At 42.4% G+C, this 14,947-nt stretch overlaps 1 protein-coding gene across 2 annotated transcripts; it reads left to right on the top strand.

The window, feature by feature from the left end:
• The first annotated feature begins 6,019 nt into the window (after nt 1–6,019).
• tbx22 (T-box transcription factor 22) lies at nt 6,020–12,427 on the top strand. Of its 2 annotated transcripts, none has more exons than XM_085368731.1 (8): nt 6,020–6,155; nt 6,592–6,850; nt 8,005–8,106; nt 8,182–8,356; nt 10,408–10,572; nt 11,372–11,436; nt 11,722–11,807; nt 11,901–12,427. In XM_085368731.1, exons 1-8 carry the CDS (start codon nt 6,020–6,022, stop codon nt 12,425–12,427), a joined length of 1,515 nt encoding a protein of 504 aa, XP_085224857.1. The 2 variants fall into 2 exon arrangements, with proteins under 2 accessions (XP_085224857.1, XP_085224858.1); XM_085368732.1 differs by having other exon boundaries at nt 6,628–6,850.
• The last annotated feature ends 2,520 nt before the right edge of the window (nt 12,428–14,947 follow it).

Raw genomic sequence — 14,947 nt, forward strand, 5'->3', positions numbered from 1 at the left:
GCTGCCCCTCTGTGGGTCTTCCTTGGTCTCTTGTGTTCTGGGGGCCTCTGGATGTCTGGAGTTTTGATCTCCTCCATACCTGCTTGATACCATAGAGGACAGGGCTGTGGCTCCCCACACTCTCTAGCAGATCATTACATGGAGAAACCTTTGGAATGCAAGCATGCTGATCCACACAGGTATGCACACAGGTGTACACACGGGTATTCACAGACGCGGACTACAGCTTTCTTGGCTGCTGCCTCAAAGCACACTGTGCGCTGTCTATCTTGCGTGCTGCACAATATCGTTTACTATTTAGTAACTATTGATATCTATGACTAGCTAGTTTATTGTGATGGTGCTTTTTTTTTTTTTTTTTTTATTATTATGTTGCTCTTTGTTGTTTGCTGTCTCCCCTGTTTTTTTTGTTTTTCTTTCTCTCCTTTTCTCTCCATACTTTTTTTGGAAATCGAATTTCCCAGAGGAACCCACCCGAGGGATTAATAAAGTTCTATCTTATCTTATCTTATCTTACAGGTGACCCAGGAGTTTTTTTTTTTTTTTGTTTGTTTTTTTTTTTTCTCTCTTCCCCCCCTTCTCACCGTCTCTTCTCCCCTTTGGTTTTCTTTCTTCCTCTCCCCCTCTTTCTTTCATTCTTTCCCCCTGTCCTATTAAAAAAAAAAAAAAAAAAAAAAAAAGGATGACAAAGGATGAACTGAAGCTCCGCCATCACGTGATGTCACATGCTGCTGTTTCTGATGTCACTTCCAAAAAACAAAAAAAACAAAAAAAAAACAAATGGTACTTTGTACAATCGCTTCATGGACATTTCATTCCGTCTGAGGACTCGGTCTATGGTGCAAATTGATATTGACTGAATATTTCCGAAGATGGTGTCATCTTCTACGACAGTTCTTTGTATTTCTCTCAGTCTCAAAGCGTTGTTTGCAGCCACCATTGCACAAATTCTTTCCTCTTGCTGCGGAGTCAAAAGTGGACCTCTTCCACCTCTTCCAGGTTGTCTGGCAGTCCTTTTTGAGATGCAGATGAAAAAAACAAACAAAAAAAAACACAAACATAAATAAGCGCAAACATGCTTACAGTAATTGTTACAGGACTATCATTCAAAACTCCTTTCTTTACAGCATTACTGTATTGTACCACAGCACACTATGCCACATCTGGGCCTAGTCTGCGCTTCAGTTACAGTACGTCTATATGTAAAGATAAGGTCATGTCCTAATGCAAGTCTCCTGTAGGACTATGAAAGTGCAGAGCAAATTAGTTTGTGCTGAATAACTACATTACAGTATGCTCACCCGTTTTCCCGACGAAATGTCTGAATAATAGAACTTACAGTAGTTCTCCCAACATTTGGCTGCACCCTTCGACCAGCCTCGGCCATTGTGAGGCCATGGTTTATCACATGATCCACAAGTGTTGCCCTGATTTCGTCAGGAACGTGTCTATGTGGTTGGCCTCTTCTTACCCGGTTTTGTCCTCGTCCTCCACCGATTCTCACCCCTCTTCCACAAGGCTGACGTTCCATGTTCTGCAGTTTTGTAGATTCAGTATGCACCTCATGCCTGTCTGTTGGTTTACACATTATATATATACTTGTAGAGTAGGGGATACTATAACGCGATTCACCTGTGACTGGGTAGAAGAGGCTTTTCATTGGTTGCAAGTAAGAGTAACACACACCAATTTTCATTAGTGTGAGATAAGGTTCACCTGAGAAAAGTAATTTATGGAGATTTTCATGGAAACTCCTTAAAAATAGGGTTTTCAAAATGGGTGTACAAATTGTTTGACAAGATGTTCAAAAATTTTGAGTGCACTGACACAAGCAATGAAATGAAGACTATTAGTTGTAAGGACAATGACTATTCAGCCGGTACAAGTATAAATAATTGTGACATTCATGATAAAAGCAAGGAGATAGTGATGAATAGCAAGTCAAAAGTGACCATTCTTTAGATATTTGTACTTACTCAACTGCTTCATGTCCAAAGGCATTTGGACCTGTTCATTACCTGCACCATGTTAGGCAGGTAATGTGGTATGTTTCAGTTACTTTTCTCTTCCCAAAAAGTTCATTTTGGTTTCATCTATCTTAGAACTGTTCAGGCTCTTTAAGATATTTTCTGACAAAGTCTCATGTGGCCTTCCTGTTCTTAAGTGTAACCCATATACTCAAGAATCCTCTGAATGTGTGTGTCCAATCTGTTGATTGCAGACAGTGATACTCCAACCTCCTCAAACGTGTTTTTGACTTGGCTAGATGCTGTGAAGAAATGAAGGAAAGAATTCTGCAATCATCCACTTTAGGTTTCCTCTGTAGTCTTTCTGACTACACTATACTATTATTCATTTGGACACTTCTTACGTTTTGCTATCTCTCTTTAATAGTTGATTTTTCTTCCTAAGAATAACCTCCCTCACTGGCACTGACATGTTTTCAGAACTCATGGTTCCAGTGAAGAGAGACCAAATGAGAGAGTTCAACGGTCAACTCCAGATCTTCTGCCTGCTTAATTTGTTACAAAATAACATGAAAAGAGGCCTCATCTGTGAAACTGCTTTAACTGTAGGATTACTGCCGAGCCTCTGAAAACTGGGGACTGTGTATAAAAATGTCTGAAATTCCTGAGCAGTTAATGAATACTTTTGTTAAGCTGCCTGAAGTAAAGGCGAAGGCCTGCATTTCAATCCCATCTTGATTGTTTGGTTTAAAATTCAGCTACAAAATGATTCAGAAAAAAAAAAGTTCTTTGGGGACCTAACTGTAAATCCAGAAATTAATTTACATGCGGTGATGATGTGCAGAGAGTGTGTGAAACTCCCACATGCCGGATTTATGTGTTGAGTATATGATGGTCATTAAATTCACAGTTGTGAACATAAACAGCAAATAGCTCTACAATCCATTTGCTGATAAACTTAAGGGTCTCTTACATTTTTTTACCATTTCATCATCAGATTTTGGAAGATAGCGTTTGGATGACGTTCAACAGCAAATCAAGAACCACGATGTGCTGGCACACAGAGTTAATTAATTACAAGTAGAAGAGGATGTGATCAGTCCCAGTGACTCTCACATGAGTGCTGCTGCAGATGCAGAGGCAGTGAATGTGAATGAAGGCTTCATTCCTGCAGGGACATGAAAGTCTGAGAGACACTGCTGTACCTCCAAGAAGAGGGACAAGGCAGAGGTTATGAGTAGCAGATGTGACATTACACAGATGCACATCCCTGGACATGATGACATGAGGATGAATAGCTTCTGTTTGGGCTTCCTTATGCGTCCTTTTCCACGTCTGCTTCGAATGGAAAACAGGAGCAGACGATGACGATAACAGCAAAGAACACAAAAATGAGCACATCATTGTCATAGCAGTCATAGTACTCCAGGTGAGCCGTCATCCATGTACCAGCACAGAGCAGAGAGGTCACATCCCATTAGAGCCACCGTCCTACATTTAATCACTCTGCAAACGTCACAGGAGACAGGCAGTGGAAATTTGACGTTTGGCAAGAGAGCTGGCATCCCGTGCCCAGAATAAGCCTCTCACACACACACACACACACACACACACACACACACACACACACACACACACACACACACACACACACACACATGACCCAACTTAAAACAAACCATAAGGGAGCCCCGTCACATCCATTCAGCAGTGAGCCACAGACAGCCAGGCCTGTTTATAAACACACACGTTGCGAGCTGTGAGCCTGTGCGCACATACAGCACATGGGTGTGTGGCTGGTGGTGATTATTCTTTGGGCCCTGGCCTTCAGCTCCAAATAGGCACAAACTTGGAAAAAACAAATAGCTGTGAATAAACAACGCGAAAACTGAAGTGCAGATAATAGAAAAACACTTCTTATGGACAAATAAAGGTCCTTTAGTTTAAGGCCAATTATTTGCTATTAATTAAGGCCCTGTATACAAATCAACAGCATGGCAGCGAGAAGCCGGAAGGCGAAAAAAATGAATGGGAAACCTAATTGCAGCTGGTCATCGAACTTCCGCTTTAATGGAAACCCGAGGCCTCCCTCTTAATTGGATTTGAATCCCTTGTTTCCGCCAAGCGCGTGCACGCATATTGTGTTTAATAAGAGGAAACATGTGTGCCAGCCACCCCTGAACGGCCGCAGGTTTGCGCCAAATCAGAAAGCAACAAGAAGGTGCCGGGCCGTTTAGCAGAAAGCCAGGCGAGGCGATCGCTCGTCATCACTCTCCTGACATCCCATAATCCCATGAGAAAGATTTATGAGCTGACTGGCGAAGACAGCACGGAAAGCAATCTCTCAAACATGCGAGGAAAGAGACTGCGCAGGCTATTTCTATCAGTTTTGAGCGTCTTTTTCCAATAAAAGCCAGCAGGAACAGCAGCAGCAGGCCGCAGCCAGATCCGATCTGCTACACCCTCCTCCTCCCCCCCAGCCTGAAACCACGGCGGGTGTTTGAGATGCTTTGCAAGAAAACGACAAGTTAGGAAAGAATAAACACGAAGGCCGGGGTCCGACAGCAGGTTATATGATGACAGGGAACATGTGATTCCGGTTGGTCATAGTTCTCCATTTCCCGGCTGTTGTCAGAGATTTCCATCAGCAACCAAACCAACCGTGCTGTAAACACAGCCCTCATTTGTTTTCTCCTCAGAGCAATTACACCATGTGATTAAAAAACATTTTAAATAGAGCCTTTGCTGACTTTTATTTGTGTAAAGCGGATCTATTTCATGTCGAGCAGTAATGTAATAATCCCGAGCTGTCATTACAGACCCTTTTTCTTCCCCCTGTGCGCCAAACTCCATCTGATCCACGCATTTATGAGAACCAGACTATTGCGCACAACCTCACCGGGTACCACGAATAAGAACCCCACTTCTGTACCAAGGAAACGGGAGACGTGAGCGCGCTTTACGGAAAGCCTTCAAATTAATATAGGAAATGTTAGCTTCAGCAGACATGCAGAGAGTTTCACGGTGATATTTTACCTTCCAGATGGTCCGAGTTAACAGATCTAAATATTTGTGCCTTTCGCCTCCTTACAATATTTGACAGAATAAGTGTATTAACCTATGGGCCGTCTAAATAGGAGAGCATCTTAGAATGCAAATGAACGGCTTATTTGTTTAAAAAAAAAAGTCCTTTACATTACAACATTTACATTTGACGAAGATACAGGATAAATTCAAGCCATCAAATTTATTTTTGTCTTAAACGTTTAATTTTATTATTTAATATGAGTCGAAGATTACTGCCCAAATTTATGAACTGACCTAAGAATTTTGAATTTCTGAGGACAGTGAGGCGCGCAAACATGCTCCTACAGGCTGTTCCGAGACCAAAGTAACACACAGCAAAAAATATCCAACATCTATCGAGTCCTTTTACTTTTCTCTCAACGTTAAGAAACAAAAAGATATTTCAGATAAGCTTAATTCAGGTGCGTATTGAGCCAAATGGCTGCTTGTTTTGGTTCCAAAGTTCCAACGTCGAGCGCAAAAATACTGATTATGAAATGAATATCATTATTTCACTCTTTATTATTTCACTTTATTCTCATTCGTTTCAGTTAATATGAATTTCAGGTTACATTAGAGTTTAGGTGGATGTCTACTACGGCGCGGGGCCGCACGTGAAGGAATGCGCGCTCTCCCCTCCTTCTCTATGACGCGCAGAGCGGAACCGGAGGAACGAGCTCTCTGTGAGAGAGGGAAGGCGAGAAGTTGATCCGGTTAAAGGGGGGAAATGTTGTAGTGAGAAGAGGCGTGCCAATAATCAGGGAGGTGTTTTTGATGCGGGCGCGCGTCTCGGAGAACACATGGGAACGCAGCGGTTTAATTACGCAGCGTCACGCGGAGCTCCCTGAGGTGCTGCGGCTGCTGGTGTTTGCTCTGCCTGTCCTCTTCTGAGCGAGCTAGGAGGCTGAACTTGCGGGTTAGGGTTAGGGGACGAAGTTAAAGTTCGGGGGAATACAGGAGCCGTACAGACGGTGTTTCCCACCAGGATGCAGGGACTGAGCTCCCGGGCTCACGCCTTTTCGGTGGAGGCGCTGGTCGGGAAGCCCTGCAAGAGGATTAAAGTGTCGGAGGAGCACGAGCCGAGCAGCGCTGACACCAGCGGCGATAGGAGCATCTTTCCCGGTGAGGACACTTTTGCTTAACCGCCGAGAGCACCCTGCTGCTTTTTATTTGAAGGACTTTTACGCACAATTTTGGGGGAAAAAACAGAAAACGCACAACTTTCTAGTTGCAAGGTTCAGTTGATTTTTCATCTTTAGGCCACATTTAAAGTTCTCAAAAATTAAAATTCTCATGATTTAGAATATATTCAATCAGTTAAAACTCAAGAGTTATCACGTGAACTTGCTTTTGAGGAATAGGGCTAAAATTAGCTCGCTCTAGGAACTTTAACATTCATGAAGTAAAATAAGATTTATAATATTACCAATTTTTAAAATTTCCCCAAATTAAAAGAGCTTCCAAAGTTCTGGCTTTCCATTAAATATTTAAAAAAAAATAGACACATTTCTGTGTTTTTTCTCATTTCTCTTTTTTCACTCCTTTCCCCACTTTTCAGACCAGAATAAATATCCCATCAACCAGCTACAGAAAGCATGTCCGACACCGAGGAGGGGAGAGGACCCCTCAGCCTGTGACCCGCAGGGACAGACTGACAGATCACAGACTGAAGACTCTGACCCGAGCAGCGAGGAGAAGAAGCCGAAGGAGAGCGACTGTCGGCCGGACAGAGAGGTCCGAGTAGAGCTGCAGGGCTCCGAGCTGTGGAGGCGATTCTACGAGATCGGCACCGAGATGATCATCACTAAAGCCGGAAGGTAAAACATCTGCGCAAGAAAGACTAAATTCAAAGAAGTTCGTGTGAAGTCTTAGCCCCGCACAAGCCGTCTTCCTGCTGATTTTACCAACTTTAACCAGCTTTTTTATTTAAAACGTTTAAACTCCAACTGTATTTGCCTCCACGTTAACAAGCAAAGAGCTACAGCCGTTTTTCTGTAGATCACCAGATACAGTGCAGTTATGTTTTTAGTGCCACAGTTTGAGATTTCAGTTAAAACGACAGTTTAATCAGATACTTTATCTTAGTGCAATTTAAACCCGTCGGTTTAGTTTTCAGTCCGGGCCTCTGAAGGGGATTACCCCCGCAAATAAATTTAAAAAAGACTTGTCTACATTTTAATGATAACTGAAGGTGTGCTTCCTCATTAAAGCGTCTGTTGCAAATAAAATCCAATGTGGAGCGGGCTTATCAGGCTATGATAATTACATTAACTGTTCTGCGGTCACAGGTGCGGCTTTATCGAGGATTTTAAAACGCTCTATCAAGATACAACCAATCGGAGGCGAGCAGAAGAACAACAGTGTACAATAAGATCACTCCCTAAACTAACGAGGCAGCTATCATTAAACAAATTATGAGGTTCAGAACAAAAACTGAAAGTGGCTTTTCATCACGTGGAAATATGTCACTTACTTTTGCTTTTGTGAATTAACTCATATTCATGAACTAAACCGTTTTCTAAATCATTCTTAGCTTAGTATTTTACCCATATTTGCCGATCTGTAAGATCTCTTTTATGTGACGCATCGTTTGCACAGAGAAAACTTGTTGTTGGGAGTGTAATTAAGCTTCTATCTCAGGTTCGCAGAAAACGGGTTCTTGCTCAGATAAATGAGTTATTGGAACATGACTGCGCGCGGAAATCTAAGTTCCGTTTACTCAATCACCGACAACACGCGCTGTAAATCTCGGACAGTGACGACGCCCTCAGGGCCCCTGGAGGTCCCTGAACCTTCCTGTGAACCTGGCCGGCAGAAGCAGAAGCGTCTCGGCCTCTTCTTGTCTTTAAGGCGTCGCTATAAACTGAAATCCGTGATGGCCAAATACGCATTTAACAGTTTTATTAAGCAGCTTTCATTAAAGAGATCAAACACGACTTCTCTCTTGTTATTTTTCCTCTCCTCTCATCAGGAGAATGTTTCCTTCTGTGCGCGTCAAGGTGCGCAATCTGGACCCTTGCCAGCAGTATTATATCGCGATGGACGTCATGCCCGTGGACTCCAAACGTTACAGGTGAGCGCCGATTTTTTTTTTATTCTTGTTGTTGTTGTTTTTTCCTTTTACTTACACGCGCTTTCCTCCACGCAGGTATGTGTACCACAGCTCGCAGTGGATGGTGGCTGGAAACACGGATCACTCCTGCATCTCGCCGCGGCTCTACGTGCACCCGGACTCCCCGTGCGCAGGAGAGACGTGGATGCGTCAGGTCATCAGCTTTGACCGAGTCAAGCTCACCAACAACGAGATGGACGATAAGGGACATGTAGGTAACCCACACGCTGCCTCCTGTTGCTCTTCTTGCTTTGGATAAGGATCAGATGCACTAAGATTAAAAGGGAGTTCGTTTTTAAAGCGTATGTGCTGAAGATCATTCTTTAATTTTTGTGTATTAGATCATGATATTAACAAATCTTTTTAATCATTTTTATGTGTTTCTGCGTGTTGCTTTTGCTTTTCTGACTGCGTTGAGAGTTTCAGTCCTTAAACTGCTCTCCTACACATTTGTAACATCGAGGGGAAACCTGGATATCTTAGAGGGAGGAAGGAAGCGGAAATACTTCTCAGCTCCAAAGTTTACCGCGAAAGATTTAGCAATCTGCAAATGTTGTGACCAGGGAGGCATCTGGAGGCTTTTCGACTCGATCCTGCTGTTTATACGTCCACGCTGGAACTTGTGTGTTTATGAAATTAATTTCATGTTTAAAAAAAAAAGAAAGAAAAGAAAAAAGACAAGAATAACTTTCTCGAAATCCACATCTCTCGTGGTCAGTGTAAAATCTCAAATGGACATTTTACGCATTTTTAATTAACTTTATTGTCTTCACTTTTTTTTTCTTAACATATTGCTGTTTGTCAGTAAGTGCTGAGTTTATTTTAGAAAGCGTTTCCCTCCACTGTGAAACCTCATATATCACATTACCGTTTTTTTATTGGGCTTTTCTCCTGTGAAAAGAAATAGTCTAGATCAGAGGTGTCAAACATAAGGCCTGGGGGGCAGAATCAGCCCGCTGAAGACTCTAAGCCGGCCCATTGGGCAGCTATAGAAAATGGGAAGGAGTGGATAGAGTTTAAATTTCTATCTTTAATTTCATAAATTTTACAGCTTTTCCTATTAATAAAACCTCTCCACCTCCATCGCCTTTCATCATACAACATCACAGTAATTTACTAACAGATAAAGAGCTAAATTTACAGGAAAGTTACTGTTTCAAATATTAAATATCAAATAATATGAAAATTTTAATGAGTCCACAATAATTTAAAAAACAAAAACGTTTGTAATTACAGGATAGTCTGTTTATATTAAACTGTATTAAGAAGAGCTTTAGGCTTTATAATTACAGAACAGTGAACTATTATAGCCTTTTCTATGATTTTACACATTTATCATGTTGTTTCACCGACCCGGCCCATTTCAGATCACTTAACATCAAAGTGGACTGTATGTGGCCCACGACGCAAAATGAGTTTAACACAGCTGCTCGAGATGTTAGGACCACAAATTTTTACAGTTGTGTTGTTACATTTACATGTTTATTTGTTTTGACTCTTTTCAGTGTTTTTAATCTACTTTCCCAAATATATATTAAAAAAATGATAATATTAATATTCCACCTCAAAAAATTGTGCTATAAAACCCCCAAACAACCTTCTAGGAGACCAGTTTTACTCCATGACAATATATGAGGAACAAAATAATTGTTTCATATATTTTGTTTTGTTCGCAAAGAGGTCACATGTAACCCATAGTGTATTACTAATAATTTGTCAGACCTTTGTTAGTAATATGACATATTTAACCATATTTGATGTTTTATTAGGTTTATTTGATGAAAGGCACATTTGTGCTAAATACTTTTATAAAACGTAGAGCTCTTCATAATTGTATTTTAAAGACTTGGATATTTCCTTTCATTATCCTGTTAATCATGTAACCTACTGTCGTGCACCAGAAGAAGATTTATATCTAAAACAGCCTGAAATCCACTTTTTTAATTTCCTTTTTTTAAGAATGAAATTTATTTTAAAATCTGTTTTACATTTAAAAAAAAACTACAAAGTACAGCAAAATTTAGTTTTTGCCAGAACTTTCTTTATTTTTTTGGATTGTTAGCACAAAAAATGGAAATGACAGATTTACAAAATTGCATTTTTTTTATTTTAAAGGGGTTTTTTTTATATAAAAAACAAAAAAGAACATGCAGCTGTAATACTTGACATGTCCGTTTCTGATCTGAAAGATGATTCCAAATTGATGTCCACCTTAAAAAAAAAATAAATAAAAAGCCTTTCATTCTTCGTCTCATGATGCAGATCATTCTTCAGTCGATGCATAAATACAAGCCACGTGTGCACATCATCAAACACAACCCTCGCATGGACTTGTCTCAGATCCAGTCGCTGCCTGCTGACGGAGTGCACAGCTTCTCCTTCCCAGAAACAGAGTTCACCACAGTCACAGCCTACCAGAACCAGCAGGTAACACTCAGCAGCAGTGCTGAAATACTTCTCAATACTTCTCACAAACAGAAGGTTTGAGCTCAGAAACTAAGCGCACTAATGTTGGATTGTTTCTTTAATAAACATCTGATTTTTTCATGAATTGGAACATTAACAAAATGAAGTGATGTTTAATAAAGAAAAATCAGTCAGTGACTCTGTGTTACTACTGTTTGCCAGATTTGATCAAAAAACAGATGTTTAGCCTTTTCTTCCTTGGCACGGTTGTTATGATGATGTTCCAGTGAACAGCTCAGGCTGCTTGACCTCATAAAATGTCCACATTGTGAAGCCAGTGAGGCCCGGTTCCATGTGCTCGCAGCCAAATCATAAATTTGCAGTGTTCTGATTTTCTGCTGGTCCAATTGCTCAGAGAGGGTGTGTGTGTGTTCCCGTCGAGGGGACCTGACCCTGCTGTTGGCTACCATTCCTCCAGTAACAGAGCCCTCCGCAGGGACTGCCAGCTCTTTTCATCAGGGCTCATTTTACTATCAGTGAACGTGTTATTACAGAAACGCAGTAACGAGCTGTGACTGCGCCGACTGCAGCCGTCCACGGCCTATTAAAGCACAGGATAAAACCGAACGACCCTGAACCCCTTCTGCAAGAACCCCTGTTTGACATGGCTGATCGCCTTGGGTGCTGCTGGGAGATGCAGTCCCGCGGGGGTGCTCTGCCACTCTACTCTATTGTAAAAGCTGAGCTCATTGTTAGCTTAAGCACGTCAACCGTTGACAAATCCACTCTAACCCGTGTCTGTTCCTCTCCTCTGGGCCAGATTACAAAACTGAAGATCGACAGGAACCCCTTCGCCAAAGGCTTCCGAGATCCAGGAAGGAATAGGTATAGCAAACTCTCACTGAACGCTGAACATAAACACTTTTTATTTAGCTGAAAGTGCTCCACTAAAGGACCCAAGAGGGATTTAAAGTTCAACCACTGAAATCTGAAGCCACATAAAACCTACAAATAAAGCTGAGCTGAGTAGTGCAGAATTTCACACCTCTCAGTACCAAAATTTAAATACCTGGAATAACGTTTTTCATTGCTTTTACAGTATGTATAAATAAGTGTGTGTGTGTGTGTGTGTGTGTGTGTGTGTGTGTGTGTGTGTGTGTGTGTGTGCAGGGGAGTGTTGGATGGCCTGCTCGAGTCATATCCCTGGAGAGGCCCTTTCAGCCTGGACTTCAAGCCTTTCACCATACAGCTCCAAGGTAAAGTGCTCCAGCTCTATTTACTTCTGAGATTTGACTTTTTTACCGTGTTGATTCAGTGTCTTATTTTTTTCCTGTCCTGTCCGCTGACAGGGAGCTCAGGGTCGCCCACCAGCAGTGTGAAGAGCCTCCTTCCCGTCTCTTCATCTTCATCCCTTCACCCGCTGTCCTGCCAGGACGCCGCTGTCCACGCTTTCACTCTCCCCCTCTACAGCAAGACCTCCACCACCTCACCCAGCATTTCCCCTCTGCCCAGCAGAGCCTTCTCCTCCCTGGGAGCAGACAGACTGAGAGGCTTCTCCCCTCTGCCTCCTCTCACAGACCTCCCGCTGTTCTCTGCGCTGCAGGGGAAGAAACCGCCCCACTGCAGGGACCCGTGTCCTCACGAGTCCCCGGGGTCTCCTTGCCTACTCCCCTTACACTGCCCTCTCAGCCCTCAGAGCTCTCCTCTCCCCCCACATCTCTCAGACACTGTAAGCCCGTATTGCCTCTACCGCTACAGCTTCCCTCTGAACCCCCAGCTTGCAGCCATTTCCCGGCACCCCAAACTAGCCGAAGACACTACAGACTGTCTGCTGCGCCAGCCTCCCTGGCTCCCGACCACCAACCACTGCCTCTGACGGCTGGACGGCATAACAATCCCAAAACTGAACACACAAAACTGAAAGGGCTGATCCTCCTTGATCCGACTGAGAGGAGAAATGTGGCTGTGGGGACTTCTTTGTATTTATAAACTCTTTTACACAAACGTGTTGGAGTTACCAGCACAAACAAGCGATCCCGAGGCAGATTGCGAGCAGCTCCTTTTCATTCTGCAATCTCGTCTAGAGCCAGAGAAGCCAAAAACGGAGTAAACAGAAACATTCCTGTTCAGGCAGGATGCAGATTTTTATTCGGGACAGATTGCTTTTGACAGTTCAGTCCACAGTTTTACTGCATCAAGGGCTGTAACAGTGTTACCAAAGAGCATCAGCAATGAGGTATGTAACAGAACTATTATAATGAACGTGTTTGTTAAACTGACCATAAGTGCCCATTAAAGTTTTTTCGTGCTTTTTGTTGAGCTCCACAACTTCCAAATGGTCTTTTTATACACTTTCAAACACGGCAGTGCACACATAGCACACGCATAATGACAGTTCTGCTTGAACATAAATGCCAAATGTATTTCAGAGTAAAGCACACATGCAGTATTGAGCAACAGGAAGCGAGTTTGAAGGAGACATGATGAAAGGGTGCACATTATGTTCCAATTATCTGCCGCTGTCCATTTAAAGTGAACAAAAGCATGTTTTGTGTTTTTGAATCTCTGCGTCAGGCCTGGCCACCCCTGACTAATAACATGAGCTCATCAGGTTTCTGAGTGATTTTTAGGGGAAGAACCACAGCTGCCAGAATCCAGGCAGCCAGTTTCCATTCCTGCATTTTATTACCAATAATAAGGCTAATCAGAGATGCATGGAGGTGAAATGGTTATTCAGTAGAGCCCTTTATTCGGAACAAGAGCTTTGCTCCCTGAAACAGTTTAAATCAGCTCTTTTCTTGATTGTTGTGTTGTTCAGAGTCAAATGAAAAGCTATCACTACCGTTGGCCAACACAACACAGTTGTTTTGGGGGTTTTTTTGCGTTCATACCAAATGGGGCACACCCGTTCAGCCACTGATGTGATAATTCCTGCCTTCAGCTCAGTCAGAAACCAGCACCCGTTCATCCCTGTCTCTCTCCTCCCTCTCAGCAGAGCTAGGAACAGCAGTTTAGGAAAAGTGGGGAGGGAGGGAGAGGGAAATGGCCTGTTTCCCGACAAACGGTCATAACCAAACAGCAATTTACTTGTCACAGCCGAGCATGGCGGTGAGCTAATGTGAGCTGGACGTGGAAATAGCAGGAAGAAGTTAATTGAGGATCTCGGTAAGGGGATGGCCCGTGTTGTGGTGAATGGTCAGGTGCGCCGCTATCAAACAGCCTGCTCTTTGTCTGCAGACCAACATAATCTGGACAGGTTATTTGATACTGTCTGTCATTTCCATTTGGCCTGCATAGGACAATCATTTTAAACTCCCTTCTAATTCCTGATCTTTCAATTAGACAAATTGCTTTCATACCAGGAGGGCTGAACATTGCACCTGTCACTCTTCAGTGAAGCAGGCACACGCTTGTGGTAGATATTAGAAGGAAAAAGATAACATGAGCATGTGGGCCTAAATATGAGTGTGCTAAATTGAAAAAGATAAACAAGAGGTTTGACGCACATTCATAGAGTCTGAAATAGCTAAAACTGTGTTTGATAAAATTCGGTTAAATTCAGTGTTGCTTACATAGCACCAAATCATAACAACAGTCGCCTCAATGGGCTTTATATTGTAAGGTAAAGACCCTACAATAATAGAGAGAAACCCCAACAATTAAACAACCCCCTTTGCTGTGAGCACTTGGTGACAGTGGGAAGAAAAAACTCCCTTTTAACAGGAAGAAACCTCTGGCAAAACCAGGCCCAAGCTGGGGGCAGCCATCTACCATGACTGCACATTGTGAATTAATACATGAAGGAGCACACTTACACTGTAGGCTTATACTTGTTGGTTTCAGCATATAGCAGTGTTCATAGTATCATGTCTTACTACGTAAAGTCCACGATGAATGGTGTACCTGTAATGGTCAAAAAGCTGAACAGCTGTACCTCATCAATGTCCATCAAACAATTTTTCTGCCAATAGAAGGAGAAATATGCCGCTAGTCTATGTTCCACCTAGAAAAGGTGGATTTCAGAACTCGTTACAGCAGTAAAGTCAGAAAAGCAAGAAAAAACAGGATTTGTTTCGCTTCTCAGGAGGTAGAGCCAGTCATATGTCACTAGCAAAGCAGTGCAATACTTGTTTTCTTATGGTTAAAAACACCCCTGCAGCACGCTTATGGATAGATCCTGATCAGTACTCCGTGAATGGCTTATTTAGCAAGTCACAAATACGTGATAGTGGCAGTAAAGATTCAATTTAATTGTTTTTAAAGGTTTTACACTTTTACTGCCATTCGCTCATGCCATCTTGGATTGTTAATTTGGGGTTTGCGGGACTGCTCCGATTTTCCAAATTGGAATTTTTTTGTTTTATTGTTTTTAATTTTGTTTGATTTAAATTGTTCA

Source organism: Diplotaxodon limnothrissa, linkage group LG2, assembly GCF_057381915.1.
Source record: "Diplotaxodon limnothrissa isolate DT_005_m linkage group LG2, D_limnothrissa_male_GT1.1, whole genome shotgun sequence".
NCBI classification, from domain to species: Eukaryota; Metazoa; Chordata; class Actinopteri; order Cichliformes; family Cichlidae; genus Diplotaxodon; species Diplotaxodon limnothrissa.